Source organism: Pleurodeles waltl, chromosome 11 (assembly GCF_031143425.1).
Source record: "Pleurodeles waltl isolate 20211129_DDA chromosome 11, aPleWal1.hap1.20221129, whole genome shotgun sequence".
Classification (NCBI taxonomy): domain Eukaryota; kingdom Metazoa; phylum Chordata; class Amphibia; order Caudata; family Salamandridae; genus Pleurodeles; species Pleurodeles waltl.
In genome coordinates, this window is record NC_090450.1 from 486,518,188 (window position 1) to 486,539,666 (window position 21,479).

A 21,479-nucleotide genomic window follows, 5' to 3' on the forward strand; every position below is an offset into this window, starting at 1 on the left:
TTGCATGGTTTGGGAATTGTCTTGAGATATATTTCTGCGAAAATGTAGGTGATGTCACAGAATTGACCACAAACGAAGATATCTTTCAGTTAATACTGAATACTAAGGAAGCCAATTACTGAGTACTATATTTTCCAGAGTCTACCATTAACAGAAAGTGTTTGTGAACGAGAGCCTCTGCGTAATATCGATTTAGGGTTAACTGTTTAGTGTTCCTAGCTGGCTAGTTGTACCTAGGCACAGCAATAGTTCTCTCTGATGCAGCATGCAATCTTTTGTATTCAGGCTAAGGACTCTGACCCGACGGTGTTCTTGTGCTTTTTACTCCACCTGTACTGAGTCACCACATGTTTAATAGTTGAATGTGTTGTGTGGACTTTAACCCAGTTGCTCATTCTCAGGATTAAACACCCAAACAGTGTAGCTGCGGAGGTATTCAGGACAGCCGGGGTAGAAATTTGCATTGTTTTAGGTCTGTGCAGTGATATCAGCGGAGAACACTCATCGCTTCCTGGCTTCATTACGATTTCCCAATATTCCCTTCTTTCCCTCAGTTTAACACACAATGATGTGCTGGAAAGAACTCCAAAGCGACAACTGGCTTTATCCCACCGTGATCCTCTGCATGTATGGATTTTTCATCACGTTGAGGCCATCAGAGCCCTTTCTTACTCCTTATTTAACCGGACCTCAAAAAAATCTGACCATTGACCAGGTACAGTATGTTAACAAATACTTTATTCCATTCATCTAACTATTACAGTGCTGTTTGAGAAATCCGGCTTATTTGGGAATTTACAATTGTTGAGCTTTCAATAGTAATTATTATCTGAAAATATATAAATCTAAGCCTCTTCTTGCTATACATCAATAGAGCCTGACGTTTTGAGGGAAGGTGCAATCGTTGTTATTTGCCTTAACATGCTTTTTTATGCAAGCTGCATAGATCTTTGCTGTAGCCTTACTACAGGCATATCAAACTCATGCATATATGTGTTTGTTGGACACAAAGAACCAGGAAAGTGGTATTGCATTGCTACATTCATGTAAATTGATATCTATTGCATCACCTAAAGTGCTAGCTCAAAATTAAAAACATGATCTGTTGTCTCCTAACAGTAAAACCTGTACTAGATCTAGCACACTAAGGGCCTTATTTATACTTTTTGGTGCAAAACTACCAAGACATTTTTTTTTTTACTCTAGCCTACCCTTTGCACCGGCTTGCATCATTCCATAAATATGGTGCCCGGCTGGTGCACAGAAATGGTGCAAGTCGGTGCTAAACTTTTTGGTGCAAAACTGAGTTAGTGCAGTTTTGCAGCAAAAAGTATAAATAAGGGCCAATATTTTGTACGTTTGCACCAATTTTGCGTCAAAAAATTACGTTAATGCGGCACAAAAAAAGTATAAATCAGGGCCTCGGTGCTAGACGGGTCTAGCACCAAAGTATAAATATGGAGTTAGATTTGCACCGAATTAGAGTAAAAAAAATTACGCTAATTCGGTGCAAACAGAGTATAAATATGCCGCAGAGTATAAATATGCCCCTAAATATGGCGTTAAGGCCATAGAGTCATTTTTTGCACGGGAACGCCTACCTTGCATCTCATTAAGGCAAGGTAGGTCTCCACTTTCAAAAAATGACTTTAACTCCATAAATTTGGCACTAGAGGGGTCTAGCACCAAAGTATAAATATGGAGTTAGTTTTGCACCAAATTAAAGTTTAAAAAATGACGCTAATTCGATGCAAACAGAGTATAAATATGCCCCTAAGGACATAATTATAAGTGCCCTGGAGGAGACGAAATAATGATCTCACACAGTGAAATCCAAAAAAACCTTCAGTTATAGGTTTTTCCCTTCTGAATGAGCACATGTGGCAGATTTTGGTGCTTTCCGCACCAAACCCCACATGATCTGCTATTTACCTTTCATTTTTCCATGGTAGATAACAGCACCCTGGCCTGCCAACACATTACAAGGAAAAATTGTGTGGGTTCACATTTTATAGCAGCAGGCAGTCGTGGCTCGCAGGGGTTAAAAGGGGTGCGGTGGGGGTAATAATAACAAATAAAAATAGAAGAAAAAAACGTACCTGCTGCGCTGTGCCACTCCTCCGTCCCCTCAGCAGGTACAGGCTCCCAGCCTGCCCTGCGGCCAATCCTAACACTGCATGAAAGCAGCATTAGGATTGTCCAGAGCCCCCAGCCAGGGTACTCCCAGGCAGACTGGGAGCATGTGCCTGCTCTCCCCACCCCAGCAACACAGTGCCTGGTTGGAGAGAGCACAGTGCCCATGTGGGTTTGGCCAGCTTGAGACAGCCTGCCAAACACACATGCATACTGAGGGGAGTGCACAGTGGACTCCCCATGTCCCTGTCATCCCTCATGGCCCCTCCCCTTTAACAACGAAACAATAATAAACATAGTGTATTATCTTTTCATTGTTAAAGGTTTGCAGTGGCTGCTGCTGGCGGGGGAGGCAACTCCAGCATGTAATTGTCTGGTACAGTGAACTTTGTGCAACTTATATTTATGATTCCTGTGCCAAGAATGGTCATCATGAATAGAGTAGATACAGTGCTTAGTTTGAGTCAGTACTTGGCACCTGCACTTAATCGTCAACACTGGCACTTATGACAGTCTGCCAAATGGTGGCACTGTCTGTTTGATTTAGAGATGAGCACAACACTAGTTGTTTATTAATTAAATGTACTTTAAAATGACTATTAGCTGCCACCCACTCCTTTCTTATCGATTTGGGGACATGAATAGTCTGGATTGTCACACTTGTAGGAGTGTGATGGTCAGTAGTTGTGTTGGGACTGTCATTGGTAGTGCTGGCAGGGGCAATGGGAGATGCGAGCTGCAGTGGCCTCCTAATGAGGGGCCTGGCTCTTATATTTTTGCAAACTAGGCACTGAGTGAAGGGGATGAGGTATTTGCCCCACTTGCTAAATACTTACACTACAAGGTAATGCAAATATTTACTATTCTGACTTTTTATCTGAAAATGGGGCATAAATTGTGAAATTTGGTGGTTTCCAATGCACATTCTGTATATTTCTTCATTTACTGGGAATTTTCTCCTGGTAAATATCAGCAGGTTTGCCCTGACAAAATTTACCCTTGAAAAATGAGAGGGGAAGGGGTAGTCGCTCCGTTTCATTTTATAATTCTACCTCTGAGCAAACTAACAGGAATTTAGACAGAGAACATAATATAGCTCTGGGATTGTACTCGGCTCCTAAATATGAAAGTCTGCTTGTATTGCTTGAATCTTAAGTGCCTGCCAGCATTTTAGTCAAATGGATTTTCAGCATACAGAAGCTATGGGATCCGTTTAACCTATGTCCATTACAAAGATACATTGCTAACAGAGGAATATTCACAGAACTTGTGTTGTCTTAAATATGTTCAAATTGATTAAACACTTCGAGCACATTAAGTAAAGACAGGTGGTTTAAACAAAAAAGAGATCTTAAGGAACAAATTGCAAGAGAAAGAGTGTCCTAAATTTGTGCTGATGATAGTCTGATGTCGCATAGGTGTGTGGAATTATAGCTTCAAAATGTTACAATGTTGACAAATATTACAACATCACAAAATTGCAGCTCATTAGCTTCTTACAACCTTGACTTGGAAATAAATCCACACAAAAACATTTCATGAATAAAAACATCTTCTAAAACTGAGTTTTTGTAAGGGATATTTTCTAATACATCTCACATTTGCAGATTTTTTCCTACAGTTATTGTAACACTTATGCATTTCACAAAGTGCGCAATGTTTTCAAAACTATTTTAGGTAGTTTGCCGAGGTAACAACCTTAGCAATTATCCTCAACCATAATACAGACATACGTTGGCTTTTGGAGATGCCAGCAGCTTTGTTGGCTATAAGCACTGCATTCTACAGCACTCATAGAAAGAGCAAAGTGCTTCCAAGGATAATTGTTGTGCAGGAAAACATTCCTTTCTGCACAAAACAATCCTGCCTTTAACACAGACACCCATGCATCCAGCTATGGATTGGTTGCAATCTCAGATTTACTAAAGTGTGAAAACCTAGGATTGAGACTAAAAGATACACCTCCCAGAAGCAGGCACAACAAGGAGAAATTTCTTTATTTCTCCTTGTTACTTACTCTTTCTATGCATACTGCATTCTACAGCACGCATAGAAAGAGGAACGTGCTTCTGAGGATATTTTTTGTGCAGGAAAGTATTCCTTGCTGTAACACAGACACCCTTGTACCATGATGCAAGGGTGCATGCGTTGGTGCTTGGCAGCACACAGGGTGCCATTGCTAGGAGACAGCAGAACTGGGTTATAACTTAGTCGATAAGGTATATTTCCTCTGTATCCCTTCAATGCAATGTAGTGCAACTACTTTGCTTGTTGACTTTTGTTGTGTGAAATATTAAAAAATATGTCCCCGGATTTGGCTGAATGCAGTTTTGTTTTGTTCTTGGTGGAAACCTTTATTTTATCCCAGAATTTGTTACATATAGAGCAAAATGTGTATTTATGACCTGCGATGTTTGTTTATTTACTTAGGTCTTGATTTAGAGATTGGCGGGTGGAATACTCTGTAACAAATCTGACGGACACCCTACCCACTGTATAACAAGTGAGATAGGTTATAATGCACTTGTGATATGAGAGACCAGATATCTACTCAACCACCTAGAGAAGCACTTAAGAATTATGGATTTAATACCAGTAGAGCAAGGTGTCTTCAGGCAAGGTCACCCAACCATTGACCATTACTTTAGTCTATGGTTAATAGCCAAGAAACCAATATAGATGGTGGGCAACCGATAATGTTGCTTTGGCGATTTTAAGGCAGCTTTCAATTTGGTAAATTGGGATAGATTGTGGGTGCAGTTGCAGAACACAAAAAATAGCAAAGGGATAGTAAATATTCTGAAGCAGTTACATAGGGGCAACTGGGCAAGGGTTGAACTAAATCAAGGTCTGTTGTCCAAAATATACTGATTAAAAATGGCTTGCGCCACGGCTCTGTATTGGCCTCACCTCGTTTGCAGTTTATTTATTGGAGCTACTCTCGTTTTGTCTGAAGTGTGGGCATTTTGTCCAAAAATGGGAGGGTGATGTATATGCTGATGACGTGATAATTATGGATGTAACATAGATAGGGTGTCAAAGAAAGTTGGAAGTATTTGCTATATATTGCAATTAGAAAAAATTGGTAATTAAAATGGATAAAATGAAGGGTCTCATTACGAGCCTGGCAGTCTTAAGACTGGCAGACTCGCAGTGGCGGTTGGACCGCCGCACTCCTAGCGGTCGGACCATCAGATTACGACCTTGGAAGTCCTACCGGCAGGGGGCCGCCGCTACTGCCAGGAACATGGTTCCTGATGGAGTGGCAGGGGACGGAGTTGTGGTCAGCCACGCCGACGCTGAGTTCCGCACTGCCGTGCTGATCACAAGTCCTCTTTCCGTCAGCCTTTAGTGTTGGGGTCCCCACCATGAAAAGGCTAGCGGAAAGCCAGTGCTGGGGGCTACAGGGGTGCTCCTCACTTCCCATGGCATGGGCAGTGCAGGGGCCCCTCGAGGGTGCTGGTGTGCCACGGCATTGGCCTCAGATTCTTTAAGGGAGCCGAGGTCAATGCCACATCACTGTTTTCTCTGGTGTGACTGGCAGAAACGTTGTAATATGATGTTTCTGCCGGTCAGACCAGTGGAAACATCTTAGTACAACTGGGGGAAGGCCGCTGGTATGATGGCAGCCTCCTCCTCGTGGCTTTGGTACTCGGCTCAGTCCGACCACCAGTGTAGTAATCAGGACCTAAGACTCTGATCTTTGGACATTAAAAGAAAAAATATCAATGGCTCATTAATAGGGTAAGAGTGGAAAATATTACATCCTATAGGTACCTTGGATTGAATTTTGAGTCAATTGTAGTCTGGAAACCAGATCTGAATTCCGTAAAACACAAGCTCATCCCTCATTCAATAGGGTTTGTGGAAGCTACAACTTGAATCTGGTTGTACTATCTTTTAGGGCTATGGTGCAAACAAAATCTTTTTATAGTACAGGCATTTTTACATGAGTTGGTCTCAAGCCTAAAATAAGCTGGAAGGCCAGTGTCTGAAAAGACTTTTAATCATTCCCCAATCATCTATGATTCAAGCAATAAGAACAGAACTCAAACTCATTTCCTAGTGTTTTATCTCTATGAAACTGTGGATTTGATTTTGAAATACGTTACCACAGGACCAGGACGGTGAGGAAAAAAATGCACATTTTGGTAAAAAATACATTTTAAATAATAAATTGCCATGTGCTGTGAGTGAAAGTGAATTTTTAAAGGAATATTTTACTTTGTTCTCTTTACATTCTCCCACTATAGTTTTACTCATAAAACTCTTCTGATCGGACTTCAATATGAAAATTAAAGTTCTGTCTAGAGAACATAAACTGAGGTATTTATGGTTAAAAATGTCAGTTTCACGCATAATTGATTCATACTGTACTGAGAATGTGAACCCCTACTGTTCAGGATTCAGGTCCTGATTCAGGTCTGCGATACAGTATTTTAGAATACAGATTGGGTAGTATTTGGTGGGCACTGCAGTTGTGGTATGAATATGAAATGTAAAAGGGTGTGCATTTTTATTGGATTGTTGGGTTTACCTTGGGGAAAAGTGAGGATTTTGAAAGCCCATTTAAATTAAATATGATATCAGAACACAGCAGGTAGTGTTAAGGTTTTGACGTGTTACACGTTCATTTGAGGTAATAACTGCAGATGAAAAGATTTTACAAACAATTGAAAGGAAATTTAGGGGCATTGATTCATCTGGTGTTATTTTTGTTTATATTTTAATGTGTTTATATTAATTTGGGTATTTAAGCATCTTAAAATTTTGCAATGAGTTTTTAAGGACGTATGATATGTCCATGTTTTATGAATGGAATAATTTAACAGACTATGGTCCCAATTAACTTACTTTTTGACTGACTGACCAAATATCCATCACATTGTTGATGAAGTATTCCATCACATGCAGTGATTTGAGTGCTTAGTTTGTAAAAGAAAGAGTTGTGATGCTCAAAATGCCGTCAAGAGGACCACAGTCGTCGCAATTTAATTTTGGCGTGAAAAATAAAAAGGCTAGTAGTCTTAAATCTACCTCATGCCTCTTTAGCCCCAGCCGCTTTATTTCACTGTTGCATGTTCCTGCTTTCTCCCTTTGTGGCATTTTGTCCGTCTGTCTTCCTCTGTCTTTCCAATTTGTGTTTTCCCTCATTTGCTCTCGATAAACATCTGATGCAGAAAAATAAGTGTTGTTCCCCAAATACAAAGGTGGTCTCCACCTGGCTCAAATTAAGCACGGCGCGATTTATAAACTACACTGCTTAAAATAGAATTCCAGTGTTATAGATTAAAGTATAGAGGATGAATGCAATATTTAAGCAGTGTTTTAACGTGCAAAAAGTGAATATGAAAGTGTATGGAGTTCCAATTGAGAGCATTCAATTTGAAAGAACAGAAATTAAATATTGCATGAGTGGGGAGTATTTGTGAGGCAGAATTTACTGTTCTTTGAAATAAAGAAGTCCGTAAGGGTGGTGTCAGTTAATGAGTATTTTTTAAACTAACCTGTAAGCCTGTGAAATGACACCGAAGACTGAGTGGTGCTCTCAGGTACATTTTGTTTCTACACCATAGCCACTGTGTTAGAGCAAACGACTCGCTATCGAACATTTTACTCTTTCCCTTCGGCGGTACAGCAGCACCCGGCCCCCCGTGTTCTAAATCCTTCCGTCATCTGGCTTGGTTGATTGGATTCTTGAACAAGTTTACAACCTGTGTAACTTGCATATTTTTTTTCAATCGTTTTTCACAGTCTGTTGGCATCTTAATCTTCACCCAGTCTCCCACATTAATTTCTCTTTTCTTCAGCGCCTTCCTCACATTACATCTCTCCTTTAATTGTGTTGCCAATTCTCAGTCCATCTGCCACAGACACCTAAACTCTTTCTTTCTGCTCTTGCATCAGTTTTCTCAGGTCTAGACCACGCAACTTTGACAATTGTATACCTGTTTTCAATAGATGATTTAAACTTTTCACCAGGCCATTTGCTTCACGATGTTACAATATACATCTTTAGAAAACTCCACACTTCTCAAAATATTCCTCGATTTCTTTCAAGCAAACTAGCACTTTTTTTCTTCAATATTTTCTTGGGCTATCTTTTCTTACTGAAAATATGATCTAAAAACCTCCAGAAATTATGCTGCTAAGCAAATGCACTCCAGGCTACCTGGAGAACATACGTCGTATCCACTTGTCCCCTCATAGGAACCATTAGACCCATTGCCACTTCCTTTCAAGGAGTTCTCAGTAGTTGTTGGTATATCATATTTACTGTCCATCCTTCAATATCATTTAAATAAGTAGGGTTAGCATCATCATTGCATGCGAACTGCAATTGTACCTTATCAGATATTAGAATGAAAAGAGAGGAGGAACCAGGCCAACATGGCAGGAATAAAGGCAATGTGTGCTGAATAGAAAGTGCAGATGGCTAGTCAGGGAGTAATGCAGAGAGACTAAGGGGCATATTTATACTGTTTGGTGCAAAACTGCACTAATGCAGTTTTGCATCACAAAGTTTTGCACCAGCTTGCACCATTCTTGAACGCCAGCCGGGCCCCTTATTTATGGAATGGTGCAAGACGGCACAAAGGGTAAGCTAGCCTAAAAAAAAAATGACTTTAGCCGGGTGGGGGTGGCGGTATGGGAGAAGGGGTTTTTGCACCAAAAAATGACGCTAGGCAGGTTAGAGTAAAAAAACTTTACTCTAACCAGCCTAGCGTCATTTACTGATGCAAAACCATCCATATCACATGACTCCTGTCTTAAAAAAAGACAGGAGTCATACCCACCACCCCAATGGCCAGCACAGGGGACCAGGGCCATTGTACCCAGTGCCATGTGGGGGGCCCATTTCAGGGCCCCCAATGCCACTTTAAAAAAAGAAATACTTCTCTGTACTTTCCTATACTTACCTGGGATAGGGTACCCCATCCTCTGCTGTCCCTCTGGTGTGGGTGTCCCTGGGGCCTGGGGAGGGCACCTGTGGGCTTATTCCATGGTGTTCCACCATGGAAATAGGCCCACAGGTCCCCTAACGCCTGCCCTGACCCAGGCATTAAATAATGGTGCAAAGCAAGTTTTTCACAATTTTTTGACCCCTCCTCTCCCCTGTGCGTGATTTTAGCACGGGATATAAATATGGCGCTAAGGCCATAGAGTCATTTTTTGCACGAGAATGCCTCCCTTGCATCTCATTGATGCAAGATAGGGTCCATGTCCAAAAAATGACTTTAACTCCATAACTTTGGCGCTAGATGGTTCTAGTGCCAAAGTATGAATATGGAGTTTGTTTTGCACCGAATTTGCGTAAAAAAATGACACAAATTCAGCACAAAACAAGTATAAAAATGCCCCTAAGTGACAGGGAAAGAGATGCAGATTTGGTAGCAAAAAATTGGTGACTGTCCAGTGTCAACCTCTTACACCCCTCAACCCTATTTAGAGAGTGGTTGGTTATTCCTTAGGCGGTACTGCAGGTTGCACTGCTGTAGGTGAAAACCATTTCATAGAGCAGCCACTAGTGAGATTATCATTGGGCCCAATGTGTCAGTTTGTAGATATGGAGCAGTGTGGAGCACTTATTGTGCTGTGGCTGCATAAAAAAAAAATGGCACAACAGCAGCACAAGCTCCTCGATTATGAGGCCCTTAAACTAACATACCACATTTTTCTCACATTTCTGTCAAGGAAACTTCCATAATCGAAGAAGATGCATGCACGTCCTACCACCCATAACTTCCACACTTGTGTGGCTGTGCCTAATATCTGAGACAAGAGTGAACAAACCCCATGGACCACGCAAAGACCACAATTACAGCGCATTGACCTCAATCAGTGAATCAATCAATCAACAGCTTTATTTGGTTCATAAAAGCAAACCATCAAAGTCCATACACATTAAATACAAAAGAATAAATATTGAATGTATGGTATAAAATCATATGTATGAAGACCGTATGCTAAACACAAAATTTACAAACATTACAGATATTTACAGTGGCATTCTAAATGGTTGACAGAGGAGTCTGTCGCATCACATACTTGAGGATCTTCCAATTTAAATCAAATACAAGAAACGTATTTTATGTCCACTAAGACTATTATACAATAATGTTCACTAAAAAAACAATACATTAATAATATGTACCATCTACAAATTTGCAAAGTGCAACAGTAATTACAATAACCACACAGCACACAGGCAGAACAATCCTTCTTAGCACCAAATCCACATGTAGCTACAGCATAAATAGCACAACAGCAAACCAACACGACAGAATACTGTAAAATAACAAAATACTAAAGACTGCATGCAGACAGGGGGCTCAGTTAACAAAGGATGTAAATAAAAACTTCGAGCTGGTCCACCGAATTAGCAGGGGTATTCAGGACAGCTAAAACAATAGTGCTTGTCTACAACGGAGAACATGTTTAGGAAAAGTAAGTACACCTACACATACTCCAGGTGTGGAAAGCATTTGCTAAAATATGTCTGGAGACAAAAACGTCTCTAAAAAGCAGGATTAAAAACCTTCTGGTATAGTTATGATAAAACTTACAAAAATTGTGCTACTGTTTGCAGAGAGTGCTCATCACAAGGGCAAACCAGAATGGATCTGGGGTTGAACTGGCCCATTGGGAAGGAAATCGGCTCTTGATCTGACCTAGCCTGAATTCAGTCAATAATACTCTATTTGAGGTTTTAGGGACCATCTCCAAATATGATTCCTGTTAGAAATGGGGTTTTTGGTTGGCAGTCAGGTTGCCCTCTGTCCAAGCAAGAACCCTCACTCTAGTCAGGGTAAGTCACACACAATCCAAAATCAGCCTGTGCTAACCCTCTGGTAGCTTGGCACGAGCAGTCAGGCTTAACTTAGAAGGCAATGTGTAAAGCATTTGTGCAATAAATCATACAACACCATAGCATAACACCACAAAAATACACCACACAGTATTTAGAAAAATATATAATATTTATCTGGGTATCTTCAGGTCAAAACGATCAAAGTTGCAATACGAATTTGTAAGGTTATCACTGAGAAGTGATAGAAAGTGTCTTAAGTCTTTAGAAAGTAAACAAAGTCTCTTTCAAACACAAAGTACCTGGTTTCTGGTGGAAAATCTCCTCAGAGGGCCACAGGAGAAGAGGTGCGTGGAAAATTGGTGTGTGTGTCGATTTCTCCTCAGCACACACGGACTTGCGTCGTTATTTACCACGCCGGGAGTCGGGCGTCGTTTTCCGGCGCGCGGACAGTCTCTTACTGTGGTTTGCGGGGAGTACCAGATGTCCCGGGTCTGTGCGTGGATTTTCCTGCTTGTTTTCCGGCTGCGCGTCGTTCTGCGGGGCAGCGCGTCGAAGTTTCGATCTCACGGCAGGTGTCGCGTCGATTTCTCCGGCGGAGTCGGGCGGCGTTGTCCTTGCGAGGCCATGCGTCAAAGTTTTGATCTCACGGCAGGCGTCGCGTCAATTTCTCCTGGAAAGTCGGGCGGCGTTGTCCTTGCGAGGCCGTGTGTCAAAGTTTCGATCTCACGGCAGGCGTCGCGTCGATTTCTCCCGGGAAGTCGGGCGGCGTTGTCCTTGCGAGGCCGTGCGTCAAAGTTTCGGTCGTCCCGAAGAAGTCGCGTTGATCAGCGTCGGTGTGCGGTGTTTTTCTTGCCGCGGAACAAGCTGTGCGTCGAAAAATTTGGCGCACGGAGCGTCCAAGAGGAAGAGAGAAGTCTTTTTGGTCCTGAGACTTCAAGGAACAGGAGGCAAGCTCTATCCAAGCCCTTGGAGAGCACTTTCACAGCCAGACAAGAGTTCAGCAAGGCAGCAGGGCAACAGCAAGGCAGCAGTCCTTTGTAGAAAGCAGACAGGTGAGTCCTTTGAGCAGCCAGGCAGTTCTTCTTGGCAGGATGTAGTTTCTGGTTCAGGTTTCTTCTCCAGCAAGTGTCTGATGAGGTAGGGCAGAGGCCCTGTTTTATACCCAAATGTGCCTTTGAAGTGGGGGAGACTTCAAAGAGTGTCTAAGAAGTGCACCAGGTCCCCTTTCAGTTCAATCCTGTCTGCCAGGGTCCCAGTAGGGGGTGTGGCAGTCCTTTGTGTGAGAGCAGGCCCTCCACCCTCCCAGCCCAGGAAGACCCATTCAAAATGCAGATGTATGCAAGTGAGGCTGAGTACCCTGTGTTTGGGGTGTGTCTGAGTGAATGCACAAGGAGCTGTCAACCAAGCCCAGCCAGACGTGGATTGTAAGGCACAGAAGGATTTAAGTGCAAAGAAATGCTCACTTTCTAAAAGTGGCATTTCTAGAATAGTAATATTAAATCCGACTTCACCAGTCAGCAGGATTTTGTATTACCATTCTGGCCATACTAAATATGACCTTCCTGCTCCTTTCAGATCAGCAGCTGCCACTTCAACAGTGTATGAGGGCAGCCCCAATGTTAGCCTATGAAGGGAGCAGGCCTCACAGTAGTGTAAAAACGAATTTAGGAGTTTTACACTACCAGGACATATAACTACCCAGGTACATGTCCTGCCTTTTACCTACACAGCACCCTGCTCTAGGGGTTACCTAGGGCACACATTAAGCGTGACTTATATGTAGAAAAAGGGGAGTTCTAGGCTTGGCAAGTACTGTTAAATGCCAAGTCGAGGTGGCAGTGAAACTGCACACACAGGCCTTGCAATGGCAGGCCTGAGATAATGAAAAGGGGCTACTTAAGTGGGTGGCGCAACCAGTGCTGCTGGCCCACTAGTAGCATTTAATTTACCAGCCCTATGCACATAAAGTGCACCTTACTAGGGACTTATAAGTAAATTAATAGTCCAATCAGGTATGATTCAAGGTTACCATGTTTTAAGGGAGAGAGCATATGCACTTTAGCACTGGTTAGCAGTGGTAAAGTGCGCAGAGTCTAAAAACCAGCAAAAATGAGGTCAGAAAAAGAAAAGGAGGAAGGCAAAAAGTTTGGGGATGACCCTGTCAAAAAGCCAGGTCCAACAATTCCATTCCTAGTGTTGTTTGAACCAACAAGTCATCTCTATTGTCAGGCTTCCTCAGTTCAGACAGTTCCTTTACTCAATTATATATTCTCTAAAGCTGGACTTAACCCAGCTTTTGTCCCTTTCAGTAATATTAGCTAGTATAGAGAAGATGTCAGATCTGCCTAGCTTAGTGCAGGTGTCCTAGATGTACTTTAACCAGGGGGTATAGACACCCTTGTTACATAAAAGGCAATCCCTGATGATCTCCCTATTCAGAGAAGCCTCAGGATTATGCAAAATGGAACCCATCCCACACAATATAGAAAGAACAGAAAAACAGATGGAAGCCATCACAAAATAAGTCACAAAATAAGTTCCTAGGGGCCTAGATCTCCTGTAGTATGAAATATCATATGATGAGATAAAATCCACCCAATTCTTAATTTGGATTTTGGCTACAAGCCCAGCTATATTCCATCCTATTATCTTAATATTTTCACTGGGGTAAGATAATAACTAGTCAGTAGCATGTGGTGTGGTGTAAAGCCCTGCTGGGTGCATTAACTTCAGTGCCACAATCAATGTTGGACAGCAGGAGAGGGCTTATGGGGTAGTCAATGCCACACTCCCCATACAAAGCAGAAAAGCTATTATTGGGGACACACATAAGGGTACAATCTATGGCAGTTCAGGGACATTCCTTTTCCCTCAGGATGCCACCCCTTAATCCCTCCTATGGAAAAGTACCCCAATGGCAATACCTTCACATTACTTTGCAGGACAAAGCCCTGGTAGAATAAGCAAATCAATTCTCCTGCTACAAATGAATTGGCAAAATTAACAATAATTCAATCCCTCTCATATTCCTTTCCCATGGAGCCCACCATGCAAATCTTTGGGCAAACAGAATATCTGAAAATAAGCTGGCTTTACAATAAACATGAGAGTGTAGCCAAAGAGTGGCCTTGTTCACTAACTGTTTTGTGTTCTCAGTCACCTGAGGTTCGAGTCTTGGGACATTGGCTAAAACCACAACATAGAGACAGGCAGCAGGGGGAAGATGAAACACCACTATACTTCCCCTGAGACTGTCTGAGACTGGCAACGTTTGGCAGACAACCGAAGAAACCGTATGTTGAAGGGACTCTGGAAGATGATAAGTTGAGGGTGCCTCAGATGGGCATCCAAGTGGAGTTAGGCGAGAAGACATATGAGGATGGGAGGTGGCCTTATTCATACCCATAGGAACTGTAGTTTGTGTAATCATAGTTTCAAAGGTGGAATTGGATTTCTCCCTCCTGTGTACTCAGTCTCCAAACCCCAAGACCTCGAACAGTTTGCTTTCAATGGCAGAAAAGAAAGCAAGAACTGGAGAAAGGCTGGTGGATAAGATGGATTTGAAGGAGTCAGACAACCGGATAAAGAGATCATTAATCTCAAGATCCATTGTGGGAGGCTTGGAAGATCGAGGAGGGTCACAAAAATGCAAAGTCGGAGAATTAGCCGTGGTGACCCTTGTTCTGGGTTGTTTATCTCGCTTCTTTCACTTCGCAGGGAGTGAGCTGGCTCAAAAGGGCCAAACTACCATCAATGACAGAGAGTGGGCAGGTAGAGTTTGGCTATTAGTTATAATGCTTCCCGAACCACTGCTTTGGGCCCCTCCAGTAAGAACGGATGGATTCTTAAAGGTAGTAAGTAAGGGCCAATCGAGGTTGACAGCAGTGAGTGACAGCCTCCTTGGTGCAAGCAGAATTTCTTTAAAGATGACTCCCACCATCTCCTCCATGAACCCATTCAGAATGGAGATTTTGGTTTTGGCAGGATTATGTACCCCCATGTTGCGTTTAGCCATATTGTGGCTTAGGTCCCTTTTCCACAACAGACCAGTCAAAGAACTGGTCTGGAAATATAAGTCTTGCTGGGTAACAAATCCCACCATGCACCTTGCATAGTTAAAGAACAACTTGACTCAGGCTCACGGCTGGAAACAAAATGACGAGGAGAGGCCCAGGCCTCTTCCAGGCTCTGATGGGCTTAGTCTGAGCACGGTCTTCATCTCAGTATGCACCTGGGCATCCCGCACCGTAGGTAGCAGGTGAGCTTTTCAGAGCATTCATTGGAGCCCCTCCTCCTGAGCTCAGAAATGGCATTCAGGAGATGGAATCCCTCGGAGGCTGTGGCAGCATTTAGGGAGGTGTCCAGCTCTGCAGGTTGCAGGAATGCTTTTCAGAGCGTTCATTGGAGCCCCTCATCCTATGCTCAGAAATTGGTTCTGGGGGTTGGAGTTACTCAGAGGCAGTGGCAGCAAGCAGGCAGGCATCCCGATTGGCTTCACATGGCACAGTATACATCTGATCCTGACATAGGTGTAGAAATACATCTATGTCTCTCCCCGTATAGCTTGGATGATACTATCTTCCCAAACAAAATCATCTTCCACTTTCAAACTACAGACCGTCAACAAATACAATATATCAATGTTATTTGTGGGTCGAATGTAACCACACTATCAACACATACAATACACAGTCTATATTCTCACTAATTGCATATGCTTCAAATTGTAGCAATTACCTTTTCATCAGCTATACACACCCCTTAAAGTGCAAAACAAAACATTTCACATTAACATATTCCCATATTTATTGACAAATGCACATGACAAAAAATCGTATTGCACAAATATTTTAAGGCTACACGTACCAATATAAATTGAGTATAATACATGAACACTTGGACTATTAAACTGTGCACACAGCCAGCACTCTATGACACATTGTCCTCTTAGCATGCCTATTGATCTGTAAGTGGAAGTATACTTTAAAGCATGAAGGTGATAAATAAACCACTTTATTCACACTGAAATGAATTGCATGTCTCATAACATTATGCAGTAATCAAACCTAAAATAATGAATATTAATTGAATTACAAGGATGCATAGATTCGCCTAATAATGAGAACATAAAGTACGCCTGCCATAGACATTCTATACACAAGGCACACCTGCCATAGCATAGAAATGTAACATATAACATGCAACCAAAATAAAATATATTGAAATGATTTCAGTAAGTATAAAGACAATAGGACCACTGGATTTATGTTGAATAACGTTTTTAAATGTTTCTCTTCTCTTAGATGAATTATTATCCCCAAAACACGCTTGGATTTCAAACTTACAATAGCAGTTCTTAATGGCTCTTGTAAATTATGTTTCAACTGTAATTATCTTTCAACTCGAAAACAGTAAATTATTAATAGATTATTTTAAGGAAGATAGAGGTCTGGAGTGCAAAGAATTTTGAGAATGCATTGTAGGGCATAGTAAAATAGAAAAGTGATGAAGAACTACTTACAGAACATTTGATTGCTAGACTATGGCAGAAAAAGTTCAGAGTCATGATGTGAGCTAAATTTGAGCTTCCACAGAGCCAAAACAATGTGACTTATGTTAGCCACCAGGTTTTTGTGAAGAATACACTGCACGCCTTGGTAGACTAGCACAAGGGGAGGCCTCACTCAGTGAAAAAGGCTTGTGTACTTATACAATATTAACACATCATCACAGGCAAGAAATAAAAAATGTATACAGTTCAAATCAAATTAGTCAAAAAGAAATATGCATGAATATAATGGTATACCGATGGAATACAGGTTATTACAGATAATTAGTCCATTGAGAAATGAAAGGCAGTCAAACATCAATTATACTCTATTGATTGCAGTAGAAGAACATTGAGCACCCTTGGTAGCCTACCAGTGATGGAAAACAGTTTGGTCACTAATGGGTACTTGTCAAGATTTATAAGCTGATCTTCAGTCTTTGAAAAAATATTGTGTTAAATTTTCAAGAGGCAAAATTGGAAGCTGTAGCTGAAAAGGACTTGCATTGTCAAATACTTAATAGCCTCAAACTTTGTATTCCAAAGCTTTGAGTGAGTCAAATGCAAATGAAGCTGGGAGACTGTGTCTGTTTGAGGGTAGGATTGGTACATTGGTCTGGTCCACCAGAGCTAAAAAGTCCAACCTTTTTCACTTTTGTAAATTCTTTATGGTGCTCCAAAAGTCTCTGAACATTTAGGAAATTCTTCTTGAGCACCACCTCACAGGTTCAAAAGTCAGGAAAGCTCACCACAGCTTCAGTAGTAGCTCTCCAATTACAAGTGCTTCTTGGAATTTCTCTGCAGCAGCACCAATTCCATAGGCCCACATGGCTTTCTGGAATACACAGTTACAAGGAAGATGTTTCACATGGACAGGCTGAAGAAATGTTCATGTATAACTGGTCTACTAGTTTTCTCACAAGGATTTACTGCTGGCTCTTCCATAGGAGGCCAGCCAATGCAATGTGAATACTTCTTTGCTAAGTACTGTGGCTAATCATATGTGGTTGTAGCTTGCCGTGTAGGCATCGACTATTCTAGAGGTCACATCCCTGATGTCCAAAGCAGAGGAGCTAAAATTACAGTGAGAGAGGGGATGAAAAGACGAGGACTCAGATTTACTATGATTTTGCATTGGGGTTTACTCACTCTTGATGGAGCAGGGTTAATAAATGTCAACCTCTTAGTGAAGTCATCAAAGAGGGTTGTATGGGTCTACGATTGTCGACTTGAACCGTAAGAAAGGAGCTAAGTTCAGCAATACATTTCAAGTACAGTGAAACCAATGTGGCTCCATAGAAACAACAGAGAGGATGGAGTCCTAACCATTTATTACCAAATGAGTCCAATCACAATTCAAATCAAACCATACATACTTAAATGATCAATCAGTATAAATTTGTAGATTATGAGGTAAAGATGCAAAATATAACCATATTAGAGAGGAAAAATATCCAAAATAAGAATTCCATAAAGGAGAGTCCCTATTCTAAATAAGACATCGAAAGTGGCAAGTGGATTTCTATGGGGAAGAAGGTTTCCGCATCAAATAAACCAGGTTTAAGGTTCAGGGGGAATACAAGTGTTCCAGCATGAAGCTCAGCTATCTGGGCAATGGAAACCAGCAGAGCAGAGAAGAAGTCTTCTCTTAGTGAAGTCAGGATAAGATCTTCTAATTTATACCAAGAAACATTTAAGTAAATAAGGAAATAAGCTTCTGGAAGACTCTCCATATCATTTCCCACCAAAAGAACCAATCTCTGGGAACACGTATACTCACCAGTTTCCCAGAGCTGCGACCTTCGATGTAACATCAGTTTGGTCTGCCTGGCACAGGAGGATCTCTCCCACCATGTCAGTCTTCATGTACCAAGCCAACTTCTCATTAGGTTGCAGCTAACTATCAGTCTAATACAATAAAGAATAAGCCTATTCTAGCTAACAAGACACACAATGAGACATCTACAGAGGAGAATAAAACAAGACGCTGCCGGAACATTTTAACAAAATGAAATTCTTGCAACTCAGGTCTGGTTACACGTAAGGCCAATGTTAAATTCAAAATGGTTTCCAAACTAACAGAGTTAGCATGATTACATACATTAGTTACATGTAAAGAAGGTATGCATTGCTCTTTTTAAAGTGAATACATTTAATATGACTCAACTAGATATATAGGTGTATCTCAATAAAATGGATATAGCGACTTAGCACTCTTGATCAATAAAATGCACACAGATCAATACTTTTAGACACACATCGAATATATGAATTGTATATAAAGGGTAGAGCTCTAAATTATGCTGTTCCACTTTTGTGGCACAGCCCTAATGCAAAATAATGTTTTTAATTTACTTAGTCACACATAAAGTAGCGCAGAGGGATAATGAGACTCTTGCAAAGAGCAACATATAACATGCAGATCAAAGAATTGTTTTTTATGGAGATAGCTCTGTGAGTTACTGCTGTTGCCGCAGAGTTCCTTTTGTTACTTGTTAGTTCATACGCTACATTCCTAATATAGCACAGTGAGCTATGAACCTGAGTCCAATAGCAGTATGAAAAATGTAAGGCATGGGTTTACAACCTTATTGTTTTTCCCCACTCTTTCATTATTCTACAGTTGCTCAAAAGGATTCCTTTGAATAATAACTGTTGGAAAATGGGTTATTGATAGGGCAGGTAGGTACCTACACCTAGCAACAAGCCACAAACCTCCACAAAAGTACAGTTAGGTCTCAGTAAATTAATCCCAGCTCTACCCTTGGTAGCTTAGCATCGAGCGTCAAGGCTTAACTTAGGAGACAAAGTGTAAAGCATTCAAATATCACAAAACAGTAATTAAATAAAACACAGGAAACAGTTTAAAAATCCAAAACCAATTTTTAAAAATAGCTTATATTTTTATCTTTAAAATGACACAAAAACGATTAAAATCGGTTCAGGGGAACCGGAGATATGAATTTTTAAAGTATTATTATTTTCTAGCGCTCAGAAACGAAAAGCGCCAATCGGGTCATCTGGTTGCACCAGGATCGGGGCAAAGTCAAACTTTCAGGCCGACCGCGATGGAGCCCTGCTCGGCTACAAGTCGCGGGAGGCCTCGGTCAAAAAGTTACCTTCTGACTTAGTCTCTTTTTCGATGTTTTTCTTCCCCGGGACGAACCTGCCAGTTGGATCCGACCTCCTGGAGCCCTTGTCCGGATACGCGAAGTCGGTTTCCTCGGTGGTGATTTTTACCTTCGGACTTAGTCGTTTTTTCGAGATGAAAATCCTTCGACCGGGGTAAACCTGGATCTTGATCCGACGTCCGTGGAGCCCTTCTCGGATACGATGGCTGGAAGGTCCCGGTCAACTTTTTACGTTCGGACTTAGTCTTTTTTTCGGATGTTTTTCTTGACCGGGACGAACCACGAAGTCAGGCCGGGTCGCGGTTGAGGCAAGCCGGCTAGAATTTCCGCGTCGAGTCGGTCACTTTATGGAGCTTTTTTCTAAAATTTCTCCAATCTTTTCCAAACTTCTGGGGCTTCACCCAGATGTTCTTTTAAGGTTCTTTTGGGGTCCACAGCTCACCCCAAGGGTCCAGAAGTTCTGTGATGGTCCTTGGGAAGTGCGGACTTCAACTCCCAGAGTGCACCTGGCGCAAACTCCTTTTTGGCCACTGGACAGTGGTCAGCTGGTCACTTTTTCAGGAGTTGGTGCAGGGGACTCTGGTTAGCAATTTTTCACCTGTAGCAAACAGGGAGTCCCTCCTTGAACCAGTGGAAGCCAGGCAAAGTCCTTCTTGTGGTGAAGCCCAAGTGTGCAGCTGGTTCAGTCTTTCTGAGTGCAGGGTCCAGGTGCAGGCCAGGGGTCCAGCAGGGCAGTCCTTCTTCTCCTTGTAGTTCTTTCTTCTTGAAATTTGGTGGGGATCTGAGGCGTGGGTGCAGGTCTGCCAGTTTTATCCTTGCTCCTGGGTGAAAAGCAGGGGGGCCCTGGTCCTCCAATCAGGGACAGGGTCGTCCCCCTGTGATGACCACTTCCTGGGAAGTGTGGCAAAAATCCATCCCAGAAGGCAATAGTCTCTAAAAATCCAAAATGGATGAATCTGATTTTTAGAGGAGAGATCTGGCTGAGCCCACCCACTGGTGTGGCTAAAAATCATAAACACACCCCTCTCCTGCCCTCTCCTAATCTAATCAAGGGGGCACCTAGCTGTCTGGGGTTGCAGGATGTGGGGGTGTTGCTGGGTGCTCCAGATGTCCTTCTCTGCCTTTGAAGACCAGTTTGGCAGCCCTCCCCCTTCCTGCTTCCCCATCTGCTGAGGGGAGATTATCTCCCCCAAGCACATTCCTTTGTGTAAAGCCAGGCCACTTCACACCTCATAAAAGTGGCCTGGCAGAAGCTGCTGCAGGATGGCCAATCAGAGCACAGCAGCAAAAACAATGCAGAGCTGAAATTGGCAACTTTTTAGGTAAAGTCTAAACTTTTTACCTGCACTAGTTATATTAAATCCAACAACTGGAAGTTGTGGGATTTATTATAACAATCAATTTGATACCAAATTCTTGGTATGTAACATTTAAGGAGACTTTAAAATTTAAAATAAAGTCTGCCCATTCTAGCCTATGAAGGCCATTTACTTCAATGAGGGAAAAACGAATTTGGCTGTTTTTACCTCACCAGGGCTTATAAATCTATTTTTATAAAGTCCCTGCTTATAGTTACATGGCACCCAGCCCTAGGGGCACATAGGGCACACCTTAGGGGTGACTTATATGTAAAAATAAGGTAGTTTAATACTTTGGAAGTACCTTTAATTCCAAAGTCGAATTTGCATATAACTTTCATTTAAAAGCAGCCAGCAAGGCAGGCTGACTTTTAAAATGACACTGGGCACCTCAGCAATGCACCTAGGTGTGCACCACCTATGCTGTGGTCCCTAAACCTACATGCCCTACCATATACTAGGGACTTATAGGTAGGTTAACTTAGCCAATTATAATT

At 41.9% G+C, this 21,479-nt stretch overlaps 1 protein-coding gene across 1 annotated transcript in view; it reads left to right on the plus strand.

The window, feature by feature from the left end:
- Nucleotides 1–416: 416 nt before the first annotated feature.
- The window catches only part of LOC138265804 (thiamine transporter 2-like), a 199,152-nt gene continuing 178,089 nt past the window's right edge, over nt 417–21,479 (plus strand). The window contains exon 1 of the mRNA XM_069213861.1: nt 417–715. Coding sequence (XP_069069962.1) covers nt 566–715 — 150 coding nt within the window. The 5' untranslated portion in view covers nt 417–565. The remainder of the gene's footprint in view (nt 716–21,479) is intronic.